The sequence below is a fragment of the Catharus ustulatus genome, chromosome 1, assembly GCF_009819885.2.
Source record: "Catharus ustulatus isolate bCatUst1 chromosome 1, bCatUst1.pri.v2, whole genome shotgun sequence".
Classification (NCBI taxonomy): Eukaryota; Metazoa; Chordata; class Aves; order Passeriformes; family Turdidae; genus Catharus; species Catharus ustulatus.
In genome coordinates, this window is record NC_046221.1 from 98744400 (window position 1) to 98771388 (window position 26989).

At 42.9% G+C, this 26989-nt stretch overlaps 1 protein-coding gene across 1 annotated transcript; it reads right to left on the bottom strand.

Annotated features, from left to right (window-relative positions):
* Window positions 1–320: 320 nt before the first annotated feature.
* On the bottom strand, window positions 321–26682 carry SCGN (secretagogin, EF-hand calcium binding protein). The gene is made up of 11 exons (XM_033053324.1): window positions 26566–26682; window positions 25798–25868; window positions 16618–16710; window positions 15959–16048; window positions 15038–15094; window positions 14063–14140; window positions 4825–4880; window positions 3337–3382; window positions 3162–3221; window positions 2223–2291; window positions 321–922 (listed from the first exon to the last, which is right to left on the bottom strand). The coding sequence occupies exons 1-11, from the start codon at window positions 26636–26638 to the stop codon at window positions 794–796; spliced, it is 822 nt and encodes a 273-aa protein (XP_032909215.1). The 5' UTR covers window positions 26639–26682; the 3' UTR covers window positions 321–793.
* Between the last annotated feature and the right edge of the window lie 307 nt (window positions 26683–26989).

Genomic DNA, 26989 nt, shown 5'->3' on the forward strand with positions numbered 1-26989 from the left:
TCCTTCTAGTTTTCCAGTTTATTAAAACCTTGTAGGTTATTTCAGTTTGGGTCAGAAGAGAAGTGTCCTCCAGAAGTGATGTTATTCTGTGGCTTCATCCTGAGTGTGACACGTGTGAGGGTGACACACAAACCACACCTAGTGTATGTGGTCTCCCCATGGGAAGGATCTATCATATTTCATTGCAGATCACACCACAACTGATAGGCATCACCAAACCTCTTGCCATTTGATGCACGTTACATAAAAGGTTACTATGTACAGTCTGCCAGCCTGTGGCAGATGGCTTTCTGTACATAACACATGAACTTTGATGTTACTGAATTTCTGTAATTGCCATTTTATTTCTGCACAGATACACTGTCATCCATCCAATATTTTAAATGCAAAAAGCACAATGTTCACCAAAGCAATGGTTTCACACATATAAAGTGATCATCAGAAACACTTAGTAGCTGCACTCTGAGAGCACTGAGGGGAGGTTTTCAAGGAGACCTTGTTCCTATCCTAGAATGAGCAGGGAAGCATTTCATGAGGGCAGAAGAATAGCAACCTCTCTTCTGAGCAGCTCATCTGCTGGTGGGCAGAGACATTGCTAAGGGGACCCACAAGAGACAGCAGCAAGTGAACATCACAAAGGAGATGGTGGAGTGAGGAGGCCCCTGTGAAAATCCCACGCTCCAGTCCACGGTGCCTCAGCTCCCCACCACTCCCACAGCAGCACAGAGCACACTTCTACAAGGAGCAGCAGGCAAATATTTCAAGGGAAACACAACCACAAGCACTTTCCCAGCTATGGGTTAATTTTCAGCCCGAGACACAAAGCCAGTTCAGATTTCTGAATTTTCCCATCCTTGTTCACATCGCAGTGGTTGAGCAGGATCTGACGGAACTTGTCCAGGTCCACCCCACTAATGCTGGGCTGCAGGCAAAGAGAAAAAGAGGGCTGAGAGAGAAAATGGCTCTGGATCTCCCCAGCTTGTAAAGCCCACCATGTAGCAACTGGGAAATCCACCCAAGAAAGAATGGCCAAAAGGTCCCACATCATCTCATATGCTGTGGGGAAGTAAACAGAAGATGGGGAGAGGGTGCCCTTCAAATGCAGAAGGCACATGGAACTCTAAGTAACTGTATAGAAATGCACCATGACTTTTGTGCTCAGTCAAGGCCATCAGTATCTGATCCATACAAAAAAAACTTCAGAAACTTGTGCAATGCAGATCTCTGCTCTACCAGACCTATGCTTTCTTCTGGTTTCCTCTCTCAAACCTGCTGTGCAAGGACTAATGTGACATTAGTCAGCACACTGCTATTTTACAGGCTAGACACATTTTACAGGCTACACAGCCTCTGTATGCTCCTAATGCTGTACTTCCTGCTCTTCTTCCCACATTCTCAGGAGGGGATCAAATTCACATGCACAGTTTGTGGTGTCCAAGGGCAATGTTGATGAAGGCCCCTAGGCAAAGCAAAAATTTCCCTCCTTTACACACACACAGAGTACAAATCCAGCCTCCTGCCCATCCTCACACCCTTCCCTGCACACTACACAGCCAGAACACACACACAGAGCCATCAGCACACAGCTGCTGTTCTCTGCTCTCTCCTGAATGGATGTGGCAGCACAGATATCCCTGTACCAAGTCACACTGTGGGAAAATGCAACAGCTCAGGCTCAGAGGAATCTAAAGATCACATTCTGTTTGGGTCAAAAGCTCTGTCTTGGTTTGCATCTGGAAACTCAAGATAATCCCATGAAGACAGACTCTTCTGTCCATCAGGAGCTAAAGAGACACTATGGGTAGAGTATTGTTGATTGCAGGCAAACCTCAAGTAATTTTCAATTGTAGCCCTGAGATGAACTCATGAACCATGAGGTCACTGTAGGGAGAACCACATCCACAAGGAAAACAGAGGAAAGAAATTGTGATGACCCATCCATATCATGTCATGCTGTAACATCAGCCTAATTCAAAGTATGAACTAGGATGGATCTTTCAAAAACAGAATTGCTGAGGGAAGCTGTAATAATTTGTGAGGTAGAATTTCTGTGATACAGTGAAATACTCTACAGTATATACACTGAGATAATGACATTCCTTTCTGCTGATGATCAAACTAAAATTTGATTCAATGTTCTTACTAGAGTCTCCTTGTACATAGCCTTTCCAAAAGCACTGATCTTTAAGAAATATAGAGTATTAACAGAGCCATGAAGATACCTTGACCAGTTCCATCATGTCTTTGACAAACCCATCCACTTCTGGGCCTTCAAGTGCTCCTGTTTTACTCTGCAAGAAGGAATAAACATCAAAACTCTCCAATGAGTCAAAACCACTACAGTGGTTACCAGTCAGTACCACTGCCTGGTCACCAAGCTTTGTAGCATAAAGTTCACAGAATCATGAAATGGTTTGGGTTGGAAGGGACATGAAAGATCATCCGATTCCAACCATTTCACCATGGCCAGGGACACCTTCCACTAGTCCAAGTTGCTCAAAGCCCCATCCAACCTGGTCTTGAACACTTCCAAGTTTGGGAAACCCACAGCTTCTCTGCGCAAACCTGTTCCAGTGCTTTTCTACCCTCACAGTAAAGATTTTCTTCCTAATGTCTAAGATCCCTTTGGTTTTCCCAAACGATCTCTTTCCACCAAATGGGAGCAATGCCTCCCACCACCCTGAGGGAGTTGTGTGACTGTCAGAAGCAGCACTGAATTGCTGATGTCTAACAGGCATTTAAATGGTTGTGTCTGTCCTGAGGCAGACTCCCTGAACAACCATAGGTTTGGTATCGGAGGGGGGTAATTTTTCAGCATGGTGGTGGTGCAGGTTCTGAACTGCCAGAGACTGTGAGCACTAAAGCCACCACCTCCTCTGCCTCCCTTGCATCTCCTGCAGAAAAACTGCTAATGCAACACCACTGGCTGTGGCAATGGAGAAAGTCAAATGGCCTTGACACAAGACCTCTGAGTATTGCTCCTCCCTGCCTGTACTTTACCCCTCCTAGTCTGGCATCTGGGCTCATGGGCCATGGCTTGGGCACAGCTGCCACTCCTCACTGACTCCAGCAGCACTGAGCAGGAGGAAGAAGTCTCAGCAGTACATGTTAAATCTGTCATTTACAAACCACAAGAGAATGAACTGACTCATGGGACTCACAACATCATAGTGTGCAAAGATCTTCTCAAAATCTCGCCTCCTTTCTTCTTGGCTGCAAGCCTGCATATAGAGAGGACAAACAAATGAAAAATTAAAGCAACATTTTCAAGTTTGGGCCCAGGTCATCTTAGCTGAGAGAGAGAGGATCAATGGATCAAAAATCAGTGCTACTTACATCCATCTTAAATTGTAGAAGGAAATTTTCCTGAAGTGCCAGAATCCTGAATGGAGAGATTCAAATTATGATCTTTTCGCTTTATCATCTGCACATGAACTATTCTGAGCTCTCCTTGTTTGTAAAGCAAAGGGATATTAGATTAAAGGCCTATGAAAGAGAAAATTGCCTGTGGAGTTATTTACAGAGGGCTGTTGTGGCAACAGACGCTTTTCTCCCTGTCTGATGGGGCACAGAGGGTGCCCTTTGGTTCACCACAGACATGCCTATTAGCACCATTGCTTCTCCCAGAGAATTTCTGGTGGTCCTGCACAACAGAGGGTGTCAGCTTCCGAAGCAAGAGCTACTAGATAATCATTCCTTGTAACTGGATTGCTGTGTTGCATTAAAGAAAGTGATTTATGGCTCCCTCTTGGAGGGAGACTTGGTGGTTGTAAAAGTAAAGGACAAAGTAATCCTGGCCTGTGCACCAAGACTGGCGGAATTACTCTCTTTTCATCTCCTAAAGCCTGTCAAGCACTGATAAACCATTTTCTCTCTCCAACTGCTCTGCTAACCCTGAGGTTTTTAGAGCCCATGGCACAGGGCATGTTGAGCTGTGTCGGCACATGGAGGGATTTGAAATCTGAGAAATGTTCTCAGACTGGAGGAGAGCCCCAGATGGCCTGGCTCCCAAAAGAGAACTGTATTTAAAAGAAAATTGTAACAGCAACCCCCTTTAGATATTCTTTGTCCTGCCTCAGATTCTCCTCATGTATTTCATAGTCAAAGGGAACTGCTGTATGCACTGCAGTTATTTGTGCTGGCATTTGTTGGGATCTGAAGTGGAGAGTAACAGTGGTAAACCAGTACCTCTGTCCCCTCATCCTCTAAACTGGTCTTTTAAGACTGTATCAGCATATTTAAAGTCCTATCCAACCACATAGTTTTAGAGAGAGAGGCATACTCTCTATGCCTAGGCAGTGGAAATCATCTAAAAGCCTCTGAAGTATAAAGGACAGAAAAGAGAGGCCCATGATTGAGTCCCCAGCTTCATTCACAAGCATCTCACCTTGGCTCTCCAAATTCTTTCCTACTGCCACTGCCAAACTCTTTTGTGGTGGCACTTTCTTTATTCAAAATGCAGTAAAAATTCCTTGCAATCCCTTTTGCACATAATGATGAAAAATACATGCATGTCTGTGACCCTGTTGAAAGGATTGTTATCCTTCTTTTGAACAAACAGAGCCACTGGTTGCTTTGCCACCTCCTGGGAAGCATCTCAGATTATGCCAAAGCACATTGATGTTGTACAGACAGATCAACAGATCACTGGCTCTAGATTCTCAGATTATTGCAATGGGGATCATGTGTTGGAGAGGCGGGATCAGAGCAGATCTAATTCAAAAGGAGGTAGAGCTCAACTGCACATCCCTAGAGGGAGAGCATCACCTTGTGTAGATCTACCATTGTGAGCTGAAACAACCCATCAACATTATTAAATCCTACCTTGCCAGGTCATTCAGATCCAGTCGTCCATCTTTGTTTTTGTCAAAGATTTTCATCTATAAATCAAGAAAACAGAGATAAAATAGATGGGCCATGAGGAGAACACATATAAAAAAGCCAATATACATTTTGCTCTGTCCTGTGCCATTCCCTCTGCTTGCTCAGGGTGCTTGCCCAAACCCTGGGCAGCATGGCATCCTGTGCTAGCACCAAGTGCAAGGATGGCACAAGGGAATAGCAAAACCCACCAGATATCTGACAGCAACAACCCAAAGCAAACAAATACCAGTACCACTCCCTGGTACCAGGGGACAATGCAGGGATAAATTTTACATGGGGATAAAGCAGGTCTGCAGAAAAGACCTTCAGAAAATAAATACTGACATTGTCTTGGCCCTGAAAAAAAGTGCCAGAAAAAGGGGGGAATTTCTAAACACTTCCACCTGGACTCCATCCTTATCTTTGACTGTTGCTGTGGCTTCTGAGCAACTAATGTGAAATGCCACCTTCTAATCAGCACTCAGGTCAGGATTTTACACCACTAAAGCTGTGGAGCTTGCGTGGCTCAAGGCCAGCTTCTAGAATGTACTAAGACTCAGAAGAAGGTTCAGGCTGTCAACATCAAGAGGTTAAATGTGAATTCAAAACTTATCCTTTTCTTTCCTTGAATAACATGATTGTGATGAGTCATCACAACAAAAGGAAAAAAATTATTTATTTGTTGTATTAGGTTCTGCATTTCTCTTCAAGGCACAAAAAAGGGTCTGTTACAAAGAAAGGGGTGGGGGATATGTTTAATGAGTTGCAAACCTGAATAACTCATGGCTCAAAGTTCTAGAAAAAAATATATTCCACATTGTGTGTGGGAGGAAGATCAATATTTTACTATGACAGATTACCTTTCTTTGTCAAATACTCAGTTAAGGAATATGCATTAATCTTACCTTGATAGATCACATTTGCTTGTTTAGTGGTTGTTCAGAGTAAACGGCTCACTACGAATCTTTTATGTATTGCAAACCTGCTGGGGAAGGCCTGGACCAGCCCCTATCTGACAAAGCTCAGAGGGACAAGATTATCCCACATGACACAGCCTGAATGCGTGGGAGCCAGCAGCATGTCCTGAGCACTTCCCAGATGTGGAGTCAGGGCAGAGCCTAACAATCATGTGACAAAAGGTAGCATCTGGAGAGCTGCCATTTCTCAGGGAGATTTTGCCTGTTTTGTCAGTGCTGTCTCTTCCCTGCCCATTGCTCAAGGAGAGCCAGGACAGCAAGTCCATGGTAACCCTTTATTGTACCATGTTTAGGCTGAGATTCTGCAACAGACTCTATACAGTCTATATATAATTATTCTGAGTATTTTACATTTGTGAGGTTTGGGTGGAATTTTTGAAGAGACATTGGGTATGGGCTCACTTTTCCTCTGAATGTGTGAAGGCCCATATTGAAATATTTGGGAAAATGGCATCATGAGAGCCATGTGGATGTTCAGTGACACAAAGAAAGCTATTTTCCCATTTAACTGGCCTCTGCCAAACATGTGCTCTGTGCAGAGCCACTAAATGACAGAGGAAGGACTTCTGAATCTTCCTTTGCTCTAGAGCTGGAGAGACAAATAAAGCTTCCAGGCCATCCTGAGGACTTCCCTCTGGTTGCATCAGTCCAAGTTATTCTGTTCCAGCTGATCTAACTTCTTGCATGCTGCTTCCTGCCCCATTAGACCTCCCACGGCAATATGGCACTTTTTCCTGGTGTCTGCTGGAGCAGCAGTGGGACAAGGCTGGAGAAAGGGATGGGAACAGAAGCTGCCTTTGCTGGTGCCACCAAGAGGAGAAATATCCTTGCAATGAGAACCTCTCACTGCCATCAGAGAGAAAACCTGAGCCTTCAGTTCTTGGCTGATAAAGGAGTTATTCTTCAGGTCATAGAAAATTATTAATATTCTTTCTAGAAATGAATACCCCAGATAAGATATTAAAAGCCTCTCTCCAAATGGAACATCAATGCCTAACCTGGTTTCATCTGATGTTTGAAGAGAGAGAGAAATACCCCTACTGCTTCACTTTTGCACACTCTCCACCACAGGTGACTTTGCTACATCCAGCTTACATCATAGCTCTAAAATATGCTGCCTAAAGGAAGCTTATGGAGACAACTCCTATTTAGATTGCTAGGGAAAGAACCATCATGTGGGTGGTGGGAATACCATTATGGTCCTGAGACTAAAATTCAGCGCTTCAGCCTAGAATTCAAATTCTGTGTTTTTCTCTCTGTGATGCCTCAGAAAAGCAAACACTGAGTTTCTGTGAGAAGTTCAACTCTGATCACAATGTCCAGATCTCCATATGAGCTTATGCTACCAGGACAGGTACAGATAGTTTCCTGTCCAAGAGCCAGAGTTGGTGCACAATTTTAATTTCACATAGGCTTGTCTGGGACAAGTCTGATATTTCTTTTTCAGTGAAACATCTCCAGCCTCATGTCCTATTCTAGGGAATAAATAAAAAGCATCCCAGCATGGCTGTCCTCACCTTGGGACTTGAATGTGTCCTACCTGCGCTGCTTCTGCTCTACTTTCTGGATGGAGCATATTTTCATGGTTTCAGAAGTTGCAAACTCTTCAGGAGGCTGAAGAGCTTTGTGCACTCTTAATGAAACAGACTAGATTACAGATGGTGGTTTAGATGTGAAAGGCTTTTTACTTCATCATCAATTTTGTGAGCATATGGTTTTCAATCCTACCCATTTCTGACCCCTTAACAATACTCCTGCAGCAGCAGAGATCCCATTAAAACACATTTAATGGAGAGGTAATAAACTTCTTGGTGGATTGCTTAATGGAAGGAAACATTCTTCTCTTGCACCCTATCTTTCAGCTTGATATTAAACTCCCAGTGACTGACCGTGTCTACTTACTCCCCTCCCTGACCTCCTTCACTCAGCTCTGTAAGACAGAACCTTTGTGTTTTCTATTTCTTTGGCCTTTTTCTGCCACAACTACTGTAAATACAATTTTCAAACACATGCAATATTTTGATCATCCATACCAGTCAACAGAAAGAAAAAAAGTCTGTCTGGAAAAGCTAGGCCAAGCTAATTCTTGTCCAGTGACTAACACATGAAAGTTGGAAAACATGTAGGGAAGAAAGGCTGGTGTTCACTGAATTAGTTCAGGTACCACAGCTAATAAGATAGATCTAATCCTCTTATAGGGACAAGTGGAGCTCATGCATACCCACTACATGGCAAACATGTGTTGCATTACTAGGGGAACAGCCTGGGGAAATGTTTTTTAATTAAACTTTCAAGTTTAAAGCATGTGAGTGTTTGATCTGATATGCTAATTGTGCGCATGTGTACACAAAGAATGACAGAGGGTGTCCACTCCATATGACAAAGCATACATCATGGGAGAAGCAGATAATTGAAATGGTTATGAGGTTGTTTCTAATTTAAACTTTTGCCTTCACACACCATCTTGATATGTTAAAGTTGATGGCTTTTCAGTTTACACTCTTGAAAGGTATATTTATGCTGCCAGGTTGATATGAAACATCTCAATGTGGTTAAGGACAAGGTCTGGCATGTTTAAATAGCACTCAATTTTACTAAAAGCGCTGTTGCATCTAGCAGCATGCTTTATAAAATGATGCATTTCCTTTACAGTCAAGTTACCCCATGTTTTAAAGTGTTTGCACAAATTAATTTGCTGACATTTTAATGGCAGTGCACCAAGGGCACACCCTCCGTTTGTTTGAATGTATTCTGAGGCACTCTGAGACACACAGAGAATATGTAAGAGCTTGGTTTGCAAATAAAAGTTGTTATGTCTCCGTTTTTTTAAAGTGCAAAATCAAAACTGCCATTGGCTTTCAGTTCAGCAAAGGAAATATCTCTGCTTTCTCAGTGCAGTGTTGTAAAGACCACTGAAACACTGCAGTATGACAAACACACACATTCTTTGAAGAGCAATATAAATCTGAATTATTTTCCATGACAGAGATAAGGAAATCGGCAAACAACCAAAATAAATAGTTCTGTGATCAGCAGACTCACTAAAACCTGCTTTTATATCTTCTCTGCTCTTTCTTTGTGTGTAATAACATGGGACACTGAGAGTCAGTTTTACTTGACCTCCTACTCTCATAAATATATTTTAATATATATATAATGGGCACCTATGCCCAACAGCTGAAACAAAAGTTGGCCAGGGATTGAGATACAGGATTGAGACTGTATAAAGACAGGCAACAGCCCAAGCTGCAGGACTGCCTGTGGCCTCTTTCTTTAGTGATGGATGGGGTCACAAAGGCATTTACACAGTGGCAGGAGAGCACAGTAGCCAGAAAATTACCTTCAGGACAAAAGCTCAGTGTCCTGCCCAGCCAGACCACCTGTGTCACATAGACAAGTTCTTTAGCACAGGATTTCTAAAAGTGTTTTGATTCCTAAGAGACCAAGGCATTATCTGTTGGGGTGTTCAAAAGCCTGCAGGCTGCTGAGTTCTGCTGGTTTTGATTTTCAGAAATGAAATTTGAGCTTAAACGGGATTTTCTCCTGTGTCCTTTCCCAATTTAATGCCAGAGGTGACAGCACCACTGACATTAAATTGAGAAGGGACACAGGAGGCAGATTTGTGTTCACCAGCTGTGTGGGTCCTCTCAGTCCCTGGGAGAGAGGTCAGCATGGACCACTACCAGGAGGAGAAGAGATGAGCAAAGACTGCACTTTAGGAACCAATTAGGCTACTCTCTACTCCTATGATATTTCTAGAGCTTTGGGAAGTTAGCTCAGTGTGTTCACAAACATAACTAATTCTGTTTAGGTTTTTTTTTCCAATACAATAAATATTTCTCTTTCCATTATTACACCTTTTCTTTGGTGCCCATAGGAGACTTTGTTAACAAAGATATGCTATCTTGATTAGTAAATCATCTGAATTTTCTCTGCTCTGGCTTTTAATTACCCGCATGAGTACATTGGCATCAGCACTGAGCACAAATAGACTTTCACAGCCATGGAACTGACCACAGTTAAACTCGGGCATTATCCTTGCAGAGCTGACAGGTAGCAGCCACAAAACCACCAGAAATCCCCCCAATGTACAATAAAGGTAGCCCACAGTGCATACTCGTGGACATAGATCATCCTCAGGGTCTTCCTTTGCACTGAGAAGATGAGGAGCCCTCAGCTGCAGGCTTGCTCACTCAGGGCACATAGCTCAGTGCCCAGGAGAAATCTTTGCAAATAACCCCAGCAAAACCCTGGTGTCATTACAGCTGGGAAAAATATCTATTCTGACTTCTCTGGGATTAAGATTTCATCATCAGTCATCACCATCTACAAGCTTTCAAATGCTGTAGCTCATGACCAATACTTATTGAGTTATTAGTCACTGTACTTACATTATTGCCTTTCTAGAATATTAAGCTTTGGTGGCCAAACATGGTGTGCTGTCTGGACAAGAACTATCCTTTACATTTTACTGAAATGTAATAATGCTCAGATTAAAGGAACTTTTTAATGCTCCATCTGACATTATCAACATAAGACAATGAACAAAGCGAATGTGAATGTTGCATGTGCGACTGCTTCAGTAGAATATACAGCTTAAATTGCTGAATTTTTACTCAGAAATGAGCTTGCCCTGCATGCAGCTTGTAGACATTGGGATTACAAACTAAAAGTAACATGCAGCTATCTGGGAAGATATGGACTATCAGAAACCATATCTTAAATCTAGTTCATATCTTAGCATTTACAATATTATGCTTAAGTACACAGCTGTGTGCATGCACAGGTAGGAAATGTCACTCATAAAAAAAATGTTGTCAAATGCATATGTGAGATGGGTATTTCTGAGCTGAAACTTCACCAGGACCCAGAAGCCTATTAACAGCTTGTCCTCAGGGGCTGAAGGGAGGTGGGAAGGATTGGAAAAAGTTGTTCCACTGTCATTATCTGGAGTGTCCTCATCATGAAGCATCAAGGGGGCCAGTCTTCATTTCTCCAGCTTGTGTTAATTCAGGAAGGCAAAAAAATCTGACCATGTTATTTAAACCCTTCATCCATTTCCAGCTATGCTCACTCTGTCTCCCAAAGCACACACTGTAGGATCCCTGGGTTATCTTCTCAGGAGGCTCAGAGCAATACTAGGCTTCACTTAAACCTCCAAGCACTTGCTGCCTGCCAACACCTCTTGGTTGGTGCCTGTGGAAAGGCAACAAACCCACAAATTGTTTTCAAAGACTCAGAACTGCAAGTGGGTGCATGTAAATAATTATTAATACACACTTAATGACTATTAATACAAACATGTATCTATATAGGCACGGAAAAAACCCAACAAGAACAGTGCCTAAAAAGGAGCTTCCTCAGCACAGCATTGTCACTTCAATTCCCCCATGAAGAGTCTTGAGAACTCAAATGCTCTTCTGTGATTTTCCCCAGTGACTTTAGTGCTCTTTAAGATTTGATTTAGAAGACTCCCAGAGTTTGTGCAATGCTGATGTGTTCACTACCTGTTGTCTTTATAGGAGTTCATCGCTTGTTCATCAAATCCCTCATCTGTATCAGTGTTCTCTGATGAAAGGATGTCAAGGTCACAAGGAAACAGAATAGCCTCTTAAGGAGCGGCTGCTAAGCAACCTGATAAAGTGATGTTCCTTTCCAGAGACAACCAATCTCTTCCAAAAGAAATACTCTCTCCCTCTTCTCGGTATTTTTAAAAAATGTGGTATGAGATCATTCATAGCAGCACAAGGGGCAAGAATTTAGCATGCCCTGGTTGGTTGATACGATATCTGCTCACACTGCTCACAAACTGCAAATACCCAGCACAGAACCATAAAATGCTGCAGCCTGGGCTAGCATCTTTAAAATTATAGTTTTTGCCTTTTCCCCTTTATCTCCAAAAGGCCCTAAGGTCCACTCAGGATATCAGTAGCTGCTTAAGATGTGTGCAGCCAGCTGTGCATGTAAGAGAAAAGTGCAGAGATCCATATATTCCTGTGGAGACAGATGTGTTCACAGGTCCTTGGGACACAGCTTATTTCAACTGAATAATAATTACATTGGCCCTTGAAAGCCCTGAGCTGGATAGATGGGCTACCCTGTGAGACCCTGTAGGTGTGTGCAGCAGAAACAGGTCCTGCTCCCAAGGACTTTGTGCTCTAAAAAGATAAAAGGGTGAGAGCAAAGCAATAGGGGAGAGAAATAGAAGTATGTCCAATCTGCAGAGAAGGAATTGCTGCTTCTGGTTGTCAAAGATACAACAGAAAATCTGTTGTCAGGAAAAAAATGACCCATTTATCCTAAACAGTAGTGATGGTGGCAGAGTCCAGTGGGAGTGGGACTCTGCACTCCAGCAGCTCCTCGCTCCATGTGGGAAAGAAGAAAGAGGAAACGAAGGGTTGCCATTACCCTCAGCTTTGAGAGCAAACCTTTGAGTCCCTTTTTCCCTCTTCAATCCAGTCCTGCAAATGCAAGGCTGAATCTTTCCTCCCTCCTTGGAATTTTGCCTTCTTATTTCAGATAACATCCTATGCAATCATTTGTGGAGTTTATCTGATGCTATAAGATGGTGCCCATGTGGACAATATGCTGTTACATATGAAATTAATATCCTCTATATTTTTTCCAGTATATCATAGGATAAGACTATGCCTGTGGTAATTTCACACCCTTCCTTAGCTTTTGGGATCAGGTGTGTTTATAAACATCCTTGATCTTCAGTTTAGAGAAAAGAATTGCAAGGAAAAAAATAATCATCTGCCATATTCTCATTTTCTAATAACCATTAACATCACTGATTCTTTTGGCATTGCAGCTTGGCATACCTTTGTCCTCAGGAGCCAGATTTGCATTTCAGATCATAGATTTCCCTAGACATACAAAACATCCCTTTTCTCAGATCAAATCTTATCTTCTAACATAGAGATTAAACTGCCTCTCTGGAGATACAAAGCCCTTCTACAAGAAACCATGGGAATAGAAACCAGACCTCCTAATGCTCAGCCCTGGGCTGCATTGATACCTAGCTGCATTGGGGTAGTGGAATCACAGATCTTTCTTGGGAAATTAAAGGAAAGGGAAAGGAGTTGGAGGAAATGAACCACTCACAATCTACAAGCTCCAGATCATCTATTCCCCAGCACCTGATCAGAGATTAAACACCGGGGAGGGAAACATTAATGAAGCAGAAAGAAAGATATTTGCTACCAGCAAATACTACCAGAAAGATTTTTGTCTTAGCTGTAACTTCTGGGTTTTTTTTGTTTTCAAACTCTGACAGTTGGAAAATAATTTCTGCAGCTGGAATTCTTCTCTCTTCCCTATCTTGTAAATAGGAAAAACAAAACATACACTCTTCTGTAACAGTGCAATTTCTCACATTGCTCTAAAGGGTCACATTTCTAGGCACACACACATCACACATATATAACAGGGTATTGCAAAATATGTGGGCAGCTCCTTGTTTGCTTACATACCAAGCTGGTTTTTAGGTACAAACACAGATTTTGTGCCAAGAAACAAGGCAGTCCAATCTGAAAACTATTTAGAAAATTGCAGTGATAGATGTCTGCTAGTGGAATTCCAATTATACCCTTGAGAATGACATCCAGAATTGAGATTTTTTTCCCCCTTCTTTTCTTGCTTTTAGATATTTAGTTATAATAAGTTACTCTGATGCTAAACCCACACCAAATATTATGTTGTTGATTGTAGTATAAAAGCTATATTGTGAGAAGCCAGGTGTAGAATTGAAACTTTCAACCTCTCAGTCTTTCAGGGAAGCAGCAGGGAGCCAGCAAGGCTTGCTGGGCTTTGCAGAGCAGAAAAGCCAAATACCTGCATGTCTTGGGAGCAAAAGGATTTGCTAGGAGGAAGAAAGGGAAGGAGGAAGTGAATGAGTTGGAGATCTGACCGAGGCTGAACACATCCTGAAGAAGGCTGCACCTCACCTATATTTAAAGGGGTTTAGAGCTTAGCTGCTTTGGTGTAAAGTTGAGCTCTTTTCTCATAGGAAAGAGTTACACTCTCTGCAAAACTATTTGAAATGCATTCACAGCTGATGTCCAATGCAAAGAACTGTTAGCAGCAGTGTGTGCTAACTTCCCCCAGGGATCTCTGACACACCTTTTTAAGAGGGCTTTTATGGCCCTGCAGACATTGAGCATAAAGGAGATTTTAGGCTGTACTCTGATCTAAACAACATTAATTCTATCTTTTCTTACCATAGTATCAGTATATTCTTCCAGCTTTACTTCGGGAACCATCTTGTTATGCTGCAAAAAGAGATCACGCAAGAAATCCTGTAGTAAGAAAAGAGAGAAATTTTACTCTCTAGAGTAAATTCAAGAAATAACAGTAGGAAATTCAATTCAAATTCATCAGGGTTACACAAATCTAGTTTAACATTCCTGGTTAGTACTAGTGTCTTCAGTTTGACAAAGTTCAATTTTTTTTAGCTGAAACAAGGTTTTTTGAATAAATTTGAAGGTAACTAAATTTCACCAGAATAGGCATACTGGAGTGAGTCCTAATAGACTCACAAAATAAGCAAAAGACAACATAAGTCCTGCAATACTTGCTAATTGATCTCAAATCAAAATATTTGCCATTCAGTAAAACACTCAAGCGTCCTCTTACATCTTAGCTGGGATGCAGGCTGAAGCCACACACTGAGACTTCAGCACATGATGCGCAGCCATGGGATGGACTTCTGTGACTGCTGGCTTAAATTATTTGAATCATGGTTTCTGAACAGGCTCTTGCCTCAATAGCCTGATCTTTAATGAGAAATCAGTGTTTGGAAACCTACACGTTCAGGAAGAGATTGTGAAGAAATCCCCTTAATAAAACACAATGGCTTTGGCTCTGTATAGCTGGGAGAAGCACACATGCAAAGTGAAGTTGAGGCAGTGCTTGTGGGGCTCACTGGATGCCTCATGTCAGCAAGACAGCTGGGGTCATGGGACAAGGCTAGGGGGAAACAGGACATGGAGGGCAACAGCAAACCATTCTCCCTTCTGCAGGGACCCTGAGACCATGCCAGAAGGCACAAGTCCTTAAATTCATTATGACCCACCCAGAAATGCCATTTTTCAATCACACAAAAAGACAGCAAATTGGTAAAACCAATGGAAGGGCTCCCATTGACATCAGTGAACTGTAGGTCAAGCCCAAAGAGATTTGTTAGAATAACTTACTTTGAGTTCACCAGCTGAAATAAATCCACTGCTGTCAGCATCGTAACTGCGCCAGATCTGAATGGGGATAGATTGATGCCAGCATATAAATATTGCAGTTACTCATGATAGATTGCAAAGATTCAAAGCAGAACTTCCATAATGAGCAAGTTGTTGCATTAGCCAATGTTTAATCAATTGTAGATGAAATAAAAGAAACTTTTCGCACAATAGCTCTTACTCACACTTGGATGCTGTACATGCTACATGCTGCTATCATATGTTTAATGCAGACACACTGTCTATAACAGGAAGGCAATACTAAGAAACTGTTTTGCATTTCTTACCTAATTTGTACATGCAGCTTTCTTTTATTGCTCAGAGTCAAGGCCATACACAACAGGCAATTGATCTGCAGAAGCCCCCAGCTTGTATGTGAAATAAGAGTAATTGCATGCAGTGTTGGAAAATTGAAATTCCATGTTGGGATACTTTGAGGCAGAGATCAGAGGAAGATCAGGCAAATTTCTATGAGCTTTGACCCAGCTTATGGAGGTTGCCTCTCCATGCTCTAACAGTCTAATGTTTCAGGGTAAATTGGTGCTTAAAATGTGCCTGCTCTGCCGTCTTGGTCTATGCTGTACTGCAGGTGAGGAGAGCTGCAGGTAGGGATGATTTGTCGGTAGTGGCATGACTGACAGGTGGCTGAGAGTGTTTGTGAAATGTAATGAGTTCTCTGGGTACTCTTGGTCAAGTCCTAGATACCACACCTCTGTTTTGCTGGTGTAAATAATGTAAAACTTCTACCTGAACAGGTCAGAATGTGTTTTGCTTCCACAATACCCGTCTATTTCCCAAGCTGTGTCTTCCAGAGGACAGAAGGGTTGGTGTTGAAGAGGCTGGTGGTGTACAAGGGGGAGGAGGCGGTGTGGAGATACAGACCCGCATGAATTCCACGCTGTTGTCCAAGGGAGTTTCCCGTCGGAAAAGCAGTAGGAAGTTCTCATCATCCGGTAAGATCATATTTGCAAGCTGGATAAAAAACATTAAAAAAAAATCCCCACAACGAAAAACAAACCCACACCATGGAAGTAAAAGAAAGAAAAAACTTGGGTAGCTGCTGACCCGCTATGTGAAATATAGGTTTGGCATGTTTCTCCCTTGGAAATAAACTCCAGACCAAAGATCTGGCCAATGTAATACTCGGTGAGTCACCTCCTCTGCACCCAGGCTCTATCTTCCAGATCTCCCATGTCTGCTACAGGGCTTAATCACAGAATGGTTTGGGATGGAAGGGACCTTTAAAGGCCATCCAATCCAACTCCCCCGCAATAGGCAGGCTCATCTTCAACTAGATTAGGCTGTTCAGAGCCTCATCCAACCTGACTTTTGACGTTTCTAGGGATGGGGCATCAACCAACTCCCTTGGCAACCCCTTCCAGTCCTTCACCACCCTCATTAAAAAAAAACCAAACTTCCTTAATCTACTCTTAATCTACCCCTTTCAGTTTAAAACCATTACCCCTTCTCCTATAAAAAGTCTGTTCTAATTCTCCATTCTTCCATAAAATAAATCCTGGGCTGGGGTTGGGCAGAGATACCTCCTGGATTTGCAAGCGTCCATCTGTGGTGACATCGTAGACGGACATGAATTGCTCCTTCATCCTCTGAACTTCTTCTTCTGTGATGGGGCTCTGCCATGGGAAAAACAACAAGTACACGAAAATTGCTGAAGGCACCAGCAAGACCCTCCTGGAAGAAATCTCTCCTCACTCACAGATAATCACCAGGATCACTGCATTCTTACAGTTGGGGGTAATGCTTTTAAAAACCCACAGACACACCATTGTGGATGATTTTTTGGAAATAAGTCCTTTGCATATCTTTGCAACCACGAAGCTTTCAGTTGGAAGATCGGTGTTTGGAAACCCCAAAATATTTCAGTGACACCTCCTTCTTTAGACAACTGCTCCCATTAAATCACTGGGGTTTGGTTTTGCTCAAGTGTGTGTTACAGCAGTTTCCATCCTGCCTGTTTTCAGCTTGTGTTTTTCAGGAAGATATCCTTATCCTTGAATGACATCTCTGCAGTTCATTAGATCATCAGCCTTGAAAGGTGTCAGTGGAGCTAAATTGTTGCTTATTATTGCCTGTCAGCTGATTTAAGACTTGGCACCAAGCCCTGTCAGTGTTTCTGGGTTAATAGCACAGAATTTCAAGCAATTGACATACTCTTTGTATCTGCTCAACCCCTAATCGATTTATACACAGTGAAGAATTCTCCAGACTTGCCAGGTTATGTGTTTTGACAGGCATCACTGTGATAGGTGAAACACAATGCTTAGGTTCATCAGGCACAGTTTCATTAGGGAAACCTTGAGGGTACCCACTCTGACTGGACTATGCAAAATACAATTTCCTCACCTCATGAAAAGGCTTCTGGTCATGTGAGCTTTGTGGCTGGGCTGGGAAGCTCACCTAGTTAATCCTTCCCAAGTAATTAAGTCCTATGTTACTCTCAGCACTCACACTGAGCAGGTCCTGGCTTCTCTCCCAAAAGTGTGGGAGGGGAGGGAAGGAAGGGAGAATGATAACCCACACTGGATTGTGGCATATCTTTTCACAAGACAATACATTAACTTCTTCCCAATCCCTGAATGAAAGTCCTTCTAAGTTTTTATCATGTCTACAACCAGGTAGATGTGGGACTATTGCTATTCCTTCTTGGGTCTTCTATAACCCAGTTTCCCATTCTTTCCAGCTGTACTTGAAGCTCCATTAGGTTGTACACTCCCTTTTTTATTACCGTGACACGAGATCACGAGTGATTTTCCCAAATTTACCCAGAGCACAGCTCCATGGAGTGCATCCTTGCTGTGCAGCACCAAAGATGGCAGCTTCCAGTTTGCTGATGAAACACCAAGTAGTGATCCCACTGGGATGCACCCAAGGTGGCAGGCCCCAGGAGGAGTGGCTGATTAAGTCCCAGGGCATAGCTGCAGGATTCCCCTTTCCCATGGTGGTGTCCAGAAAGTTCTGTGGGCTTGGGTATTGAGGGAACAGCACATCACACACACCTGGTTTTCTTTCCCCTTGGCATTATAACTCACCCTCATGCTATTTCAATTGCCTTCTGACAGCACCTTGACACTTTGAGACACCTCCCAGGAATCAGATGAGCCTATCAGTCGCCAACTTCAATAGGCTTGCAGAGTAGTCTGAAATGATCCTCCTCTGAGGCCAGTAGGATGAGTTATTTCCAAAAGGATAATCATAGCTGATATTTGGAAAGGGTGCTATGCATTTCAAACAAGTAATTTGTTAAAACGCTTATTGCTCTACTCGGTGTCACTATTAACCACTTCAACTGAGCTTTCTGTGGCAGGGACAGACATAGTTACCTGCATAAAAATAGAACAGCCTCCTTCTTTTTGCAAACTGATTTAAACTGTAGGGTACATCAAGAAAATGCCTGGAATACTTACAATATGTACACAGCTCCAACAGCCTTTAGTCCGAGGAGTTACACTACAGTGGATATTTCAATCTGGACAATCTTTCTCTCTTCATAAATATTTTACTTATGAAACACAACTGGTAATAGTTCTACCAAAACCCAGCCTTTACTCACGAAGAATAAAATAATAAAACACAAACTGGCAAACTTTCTCAAGATGTGTCTCCAAGACAAAGTTATTTCAAAATTAAAAATTTTTACACTAAGAACAATTCACCTCCTGTTATGACCATTAGGTTTCAAAAAGGACCTTTCTCTTGATGAAAAAAATCCCAGAAGACTGAAAAAAACCCCAACAGATCAAATAAGACATTCCAAATAGAAACTAAAGCTGGGAGACCTAGTTTTCAAGATTGACCTATTGGTGGTGCAAACAAGTAGCTTGCTCTGTTTTCCTTTCTATTCCAAAAACATTTATAAGGCTGAAAAAACCCCATACTCTACCTGATCTGTTCCCCTTGACTAAGCAAGCTCAATGATCTGAAGGCTCACCTCACCCCACTAGCAAGGAGGCTGGGGCTGCACAAGGTGGGAGACACAGCCAGAACAGCTGACTCCAGCTGACCCAAAAGATATACCATATGGTGTGGTACTCAGCATACAGAGCTTGGGGAAGGAGAAAAGGAAGATGTTTAGAGCATGGTGTTTGTCTTCTGCAGTCAGTGAGATTCAACACTGCTTTCCTGGACATACCTGAACAGCTGCCTGCCCATGGGAAGTGGTGAATGAATTCTTTGTTTTGCCTTGGCTTGTGCCCTTGTGTTTTGCTTTACCTATTAAAACATCTTTATCTCAACCCATGAGTTTTCTCACTTTACTTTTCTGATTCCCTCTCCCATTCCACGGGGGAATGAGTCAGTGAGTGAGTGGCTGTGTAGGGCTGCCTGCTGGGCTAAATAATGATGTAACAAATAGCAGCATACAAAAAAATGTGCCTCTTGTCTCATAAGATGGAACAGGAAGAAATGGCAGCAAGTAAATGTCTGCAGCTGAGCACATCTTTCTTTATCAGAAAATGCTGTCTTGACAGCCATTATGTTGTCTGTCTCTAACAACAGATCCTTAACCAGTTTCAAAGGTTTGCAAAGCTTTCCCTTTTCTGAGGATTTAAGTGAATGCTGTTGCATCCTTTCCAGTCACTCTGCAGAGAGAAGCTTTTCTTGAAATTCCTTGTTTTCCCTGGTGCATTCACTTCCCTGAGTTTGTGGATGATGTGTGGTTTCCAAGGGCTGCTGCATGTACTTACTGCAGCCAGGGAAGAAATCTCTACTACTTACCATGAGGAGAAGACCATGTCATTTTTATTCCCATAAAAGAATACAGTTTAAAATATTGTCATGACTTCGTTAACATACTTTTCAGGGCTAACAAGTAAATTTCTTACTACAGATGTTCTTCCACAGAATTCTACAGAGAAAAGCTTCTGTGCTTCAAGTTGTTATAACAAATGAATTTTCTGCTTTCCATGTCTAGTCCCTGTCTTCCCTTTTGTGAAAACCCTTTAGAAGTATTTGTAGCATCACAAAGGTAATCTAGTTTTTAATAGTGTTTGTAATCACAGAAAGGGCATGATCACATATTTTTAAAATTTCTATGGCATTTAGTTTCTTTTTCATGGCTGGTTATGATTGTTTGGAAACCTGGTTGTAATCTGTCTTCTGTGTTAATCCATTCCTTTTATATTGTTGCACTCTTTGCCTCATGCTGACTAATTAAATTTTTGCTCCTTAAGGGATTCATGTGCAGAATTTTGTCCTAATGAAAACACAACCGTGAGTCACTTGGTTTGGGGGGCAAAAATTGAATGTATGGACCACTGCAGAGCCTTTCCTACTTGATGAAATGGGATGTCTTATTTAATTCCTGTAATAAACTGAGATATTTTTCCTTCTTGACATGATTTTAGAAGCAAGCCACTATATTGATTAGGGTATAAAAGGGATGAAACCACATTTAAGTGACAATTATATCCTGTCTCTTGGAAAAAACCTGGAGAATTTTCTGAGAATGCTGGCTCAAACACGTGTCTTCTAGTGTTTCAGTCAAATATGATAGAAAGGCCAAGGGTCCCACAGATATCAAGTTCCTACAAGATCTATGAAAATAAATTGTGTCTGCCAAGAAGGAGAGAAGGAGAGTTAGAAAACAAAATCAACAACTATTATCATGCCAAAAGCTACACAGTACAGATATGAGGCCAGCAAGGACCAGATGAGAGACATCAGTAATGTACACTTTGACTTCAGAAGAAGAACCTTTCATTTTTGGGCCAGACATTTCTTCATTATAAAAACTAATCTCATGAATGACTTTGTTACCCCCATATAGTTGTAGATTGGATAGCCTTCATAATTGTGGGACATGGCCCCATATTTCCAGGGCAAATTTCTCCCTCGGGCCAATCTTGCTCATATAACTTCAGTGCCATCACTTAAGAATTTGGCCCTGTACTTTGGTTAGGATTTTTGATTAGGATTTATTGTACTCTTGCATGCGACAATAAATGAGCACTTGTGACTCTGTCATCCCGCATCGTGTTTTTGGTTCCTTTTTTACCTCTCATCAGCACAAATGTGGGAAAGCTGTTTTCCTGTAGTAGACACCAGCATCCAACAGAGGCTACTGCAGCCTTCCTTGTGCCATCATGGTTTTGTGGTTAAGTTTTGGACAGGTTCTTTATTCTGTCCTCTCTACAAGATTGAAATTTGTTTGACATGCATTTGGGTGATGAGAATATATCATGTTTTTACCATGGATATGTTGAGTTTGCATTAAGAAATACCTTGAGGCGCTTCCATGCCTTAACGTGGAGGAACAGGACTTACCCTGGAGCTGGCCAGGGTAATCATGGCTGATGAAAGCCACACTTAAAGAAATAACTCTATTTGGTAATAATCAGAATTATAGAATGGTTTGGGTTGAAAGGAACCTCAAAGATCATCCAGTTCCAACATCTTCCCCTAGACCAGGTTGCTCAAAACCCCATCCAACCCGAACACTTCCAGGGATGGGGCATCCACAGTTTCCTTGGGCAACCTGCTCCAGGGCCCACCCTGACAGGAAAGAACTCCTTCCTAAGATTTAAAGAGCCAGGACTGCCCAGGGGTTAGAATTCCAAAATACTCTGGATGTGGATGCAAACTAATTGCTTTCTGCTAGAGGTCTTCTTGCTGTTCACCTGCTGGTCACCAGTGACCTTAGGTCTCTTGGAGTGGTAAAGCACAGGGGAAGGCTGCCTTGGATGGCTTTGAGGCTGGCTGATATTTTGGGCATTAAACTTTGTTTGACTAGCTATTGCATTCCTGATCACGCTAAATTATACACATTATTTAGACAATGCAGTGTGCAAGGCAAGGATGAAGTGCAAGAATAGCTGGAGAGTGCTTCTATTCTTTGGAAGTAAAAAGCAAAGACAAATCCTTAATGGCTGCTCAGAGTGAGCTCCAGAGAACTAAATTTCAGTCCCTTCCAGTCATAACTGGTGGTTTTCAGGCAGGAGGGATTTAGACAAGGCTAATACCTGTCTTATCTGACCAAATTTATACTTCAACAACTGTTGTGGTCTCCTACACACTTACTGTTAGGTGAAGGCAGCCATCCTTTAGCTGAAAGTTTTCTAATTTAAGTATAATTTAAGCAAAGTGAAATACCTTTCTGAGAAAGCCCAGTGGCAGTGTGCATTTCTCTCCAGATCTGCCCAGACATCATTGGTTTTATGGAAACTTCCAGTAAGCCAACCCAAAATTTACAGCCATTCCTCTATAAAACCCTTATCTAATTATTATGAGAATATACTCAGAGCTTCATTAAAACCATAGAAAAGGGCAAGCAAGGAAGATCCTTAGTGATCTTGATACACAAAGAAAGATGTACAAGAATGTAAGACAGAAATGCAGGAGCTATAGTTCCTGTTCTAATAAAGTTACTTCTTTGCTGCAGAAAGAAACTGTGTTTTCCACTAAGCTTTCACCTCAGTACAAAAACTTTTAGAAAAAGCATGGAAAGAGGTGCCATAATAGAGAAGAAAGAGGTTTATGAAAGAGCAGAAGAGAGCCCAGGTAGCTCATAGAAGCCATGTAGTAGTGGGTTGGAAGCTTGAGGCTCAAATGGTTAGACAGAAATCACAGCAGTGATAAGAGAAACAGCTGGATAATGCCAGCAGCTCAAAAATGTAATGCTGGCATGAGGATGAATTACACAACCTGGAAACCGAAGGAATTCTCTTAGGACTGGGAGAATAGAAGAATAGAATAGACTAGACTAGACGAGAATATTCCAGTTGGAAGGGATCTACAACAACCATCTAGTCCAGGTGGTTGACCACTTTGGGACTGGACAAAAGTTAAAATATGTTGTTGAGTGCATTGTCCACACATCTCCAGCAATCACCCATTGCCAGAGGAAAAGGGACAGGAAGCAGCATCTGGGATTTGGTTGGTTTACTACAGGTCTACCTTTGTTGTAAAGTTTTCCCTTTCCCCCCACAATTGTTGATGGTTCAATAAAATACAATGAATTGGCCTCCATCACTGGATGCTATTTCAAGTTTCTTTCCTTGCTCAGAACTGTCAGGAAGAGCTGTGTCTCTCAGCTCCCCGACAGGCTCATTTTTGCATTGTTTTCCCAGCTGCTCCCATCCCCTGGCATTTAGTGTCAGCTGGGGATGCTGAAAAGTAACTGGGAAGAAAAACAGAGCTGAAGGACCACAGTGGTCATTAAGAAAAATAACAGCTTAGAGAATGAAGGATGAAAAAACATAATTATGAAGCCATTCTCTATTCAAGCAGAGACAACTTCTAGTGCTGATAACATTATTTATCACTTGTGTAGCATTTCAGACACAGTCACTAATTAATCCTTGTGACACATCTGTAAGTTGTGCCAGTATATTGCTGTCTCCTCCTTTTACTGTGCAAGGAAACAAAGATATTAAGAAATCAAAGGAGTAAAGGTCAAGATGAGTGGTACAGCAGAGAGATGCTCAGTCCCAGCTCACTGCTTTTATCACAGAAAGCACTTTCTGTAGGATAGTAAAACCAACACAGAGGGGTTGCCTGCCATAATCACAAGCCCGTACAATACAAATCACGAGAAAAAGAGAAAAATGGTTCAATGTTGCTAGACAAACTCATTGTACAAAGGTGTAAAGACCTTTGTTTAACTTGGTGCTCAAGTGCCCCAGAGGAGCGGGCAGAGAACTGCTCTCAGCCTCCCAGGACAAAGCCCCCCTTAGTTTTTCTACCACAAAGGTTACCTGCAGCCTGCCAAGTAGTTTTATCTCTAATATTACCAGAGCGGAAATACTGCCAAAAATAGACAAGAAGACTAGAAGGAAAAAACCAAAAGTACTTGAGAGCCTGTCAGAGCACCTTGAAAGTTAGTAAGCACTGTCTTCCAAAATTAGCCTATTTCTTCTACTTAATAGTAGGAGAGGGAGTTGGTTTTTTCTCCACTCAGTCTGTGTTAAACTGTTATTTCTTTTAATAGCAAAACTTAGATAGCAGAAGCAAAGGAGATGCACACTGAATCAGGATGTCAAATTAAGCTGAAGTCATCCAAGCAGGGATGACTAATAAGCAATAAAACTAATGTTGACCTCTTAAAGCAGGATGTTCATTGCTAGAACACCCTCATTCTGCAAGTTCTATGTGCTGATAAAAGACACAATGTAATGGAGTTCACACTGGTATCAGCAAGACCACAAAAATTACTGTTACACACCGGGTTTGCTACTCAGCTGGTGTGATGCTGTCCCAGAAGGGACATGTGAGGGATGCACAACAGTAGCCATAGGCTAGAGTGGGGCTTGGAGTTTCTCTGGACTCACATCCTTAGGAAGCTGCCTTCAGCATGAGATCTCTGGTTAACCCTGGATTTTATCACCACCAGCTCACTCCAGAGAGCCCCTCTTAGAAGTCTCACTACAGCACAGAACTCTGCAGCCTCATTTTAAATGTCTCCTTCAACATCTCATGTTTGCTGTCACAGAGTTTGAGCATGCTTTGCGCTGCTGTTTCAATACCCCAAGACTAGCAGCTCCCAATTTCATCTTTTGTTCCTGGTTAAACAATCATGAACTGTCTGATTTCTCTTTAATTCAGCTTTTCTGTGCCCCTAAATATTCTTATTGCTGACTCTCTTTTGATTTGTATGAAGCCTTTTTATGTGTCTATCTGTTCATCTACCCATCCATGCTCTGAAAGACATTTCTGCAGAAACTGCCAATATTTCAATCCAAATTCACTTGCAAATTAAATAAAAATATGCTTGAAAAAATTACTAACAGCTTCTATTTTTTAATTGTAGCCCTAGAGATCTAAGAATAATAATTGGCTTGTAAGTATAATTTTGATTTTACACTTGATACTCATGATTTTATGCCTTTTATCAGCTACCTTTTCTGTCTTTGTTAATTACTTTTTGCTTAAAGGAATTGCTTCATCTCTGGTTTTTTTGGCATGCCCTCTCCTTCCATTTGGAAGATGTTTCCTCCTTTTCCTATCTGGGCAGACCCCATGTAGTGAAAATATTACTATAAACTTTCTACACTTCTGAGTGCTGGTCTGAGTGGCAGGATTTCTCCTTCACTGATGGTGACACTCATAGGCAAGGTATGACCTGGAGCCAAGGCAAGCAGCCCCTGTAAATTGTAGTGCAACTTCTGTTTGTACGGAAATGAGAGAGGGGAAATGCTGCCAACACCAGGAAAGGAAACCGGGGAGAAGCCCAGAAACCCTGTAGAGTCAGGTCTGGATCTTAGAAGCAACAGAATTTACTCTTATTTGGCTTTTCGCCATTTGTGGCAATATAGACATAAGCCTTCCTCCTAAGCACCATTTAAAATTAATGACAGTATATTTGTTAAAAATTGACCTGTGAAAGAAACATATTAACAAAACTAATCAGCACAGGCTTGAACAAATAAACCACAAACATTGCCCTCCTGCTCAGCCAGCCATGCTGTGTGCTGGTGCTTTTTCACTTGTTTCTACTCAACAGCAGTAAATGACTTTCTCTCCACACTGCCAACCAGCCCCGTCAGCTGGTGCCAGCTGCGATCTCCCCCAGACCAGCAGCTGTTGGGCTGGAAACAACTGATCAAACTGTTCAGCTGACTTAAATGCCACCCTGTTGCCAAGAGAAAAGCTCTTTATCTTGGGATTGCTAAGGAAGTCGGCAATCAGGGAAAAACAAATACAAACCATCTCTCAGCATAACTTTTCTGCTTGGACCTGATGAGCAACTAAAACGGCACAGTACTTACTTCTGGTCCCAGTTTCTCCAGGAGATGATGAAAAAAATCGTCAAGCTCCTTCCCTTCTATGTAGCCATTATCTAAATAAAAAGCAAATATATCAATGGTCAGGGCTATTGCCTGAGTTGCAGGAACCATGTCATGGGTGGTAGCACGCAGGTAGCCCGAGGTTTCAGGGTCAGGATCCCAGGTGCCTGCCCACTCAGGGGAGCCCCATGTCCTGTTCAATTCCATCGGTTCATTTCTGTGGGAGGGTTGGGCACAGCTGCAGTGCCCACTTCGGAGTATTTCCTACAGAAAACTTTTCAGAAGCAAAAATAACCCCAAAAACTAGGACCAAAAGAGAGAGCAGCAGATGAAACGGGGAAACGATGAAAAGGCAAAACTTTTGGGGTGAAAAGGGGGATTTACACCTGTGATAGTCACAGCAAGAAGGAAGAGACGGGGTTCGAAAACACCTGCAGGACCTTGTGAGGGTAAAGCTTGGACATGTCAGCCCCATGTGCAACAACCCAGGCACCCAACCACCCACACACACACAGCCTGAGGGGCATCCCCCCACACACACCCTGAGAGGTACCCACCCACCAACACACACCCACAAACAAACCCTGAGGGGCACCCACACAGCCTGAGGGGCACCCCCCCACCAACACAAACACACACACACACACACACCCTGAGGGGCACCCCCCAGCACACCCACCCCCTGCCCGCACCCAGCGGGCCCGGCCCCCATACACCCTCAGCCGGCTCCCCTCACGCGTCCCCACTTGCCGTCGGCGTCGAAGCGCCGCCAGGCCCCGAGGAAGGCGGCGGCGTCCAGGCGCCCGTCGGCGCCGCTCTCCATGGTGCTGCTGCTGCTCCCAGCCCCGGCCCCTGCCCTCCCCTCACCCAGCGCCACAGCCTCTGCCCCGGCCCCGCCGCCGGGCCCGGCTTTCAGGGCGGCGGCCCCGCCCCGGGGGCGGCCCCATGGGGGTCGCCGGGGGAAGTCTCCCCCTTCCCGAGGCTCGTCCCACCGACCTGTCCCGATCCTTCTCGGCTATGATCAGCCGCAGGTTGTGGCCGGATGGGGCTCAGCTGTCGAGGTGCGCTGGAGCAGCCCGAGCGCGCAGCCCTCGCTTCGGAGGAGCAGTGCGCCGCTCGCAAACACCTTCAAAGTTTCAAACCCCCCGAACGAAGGGAGAAGTGCTGGAGGGAA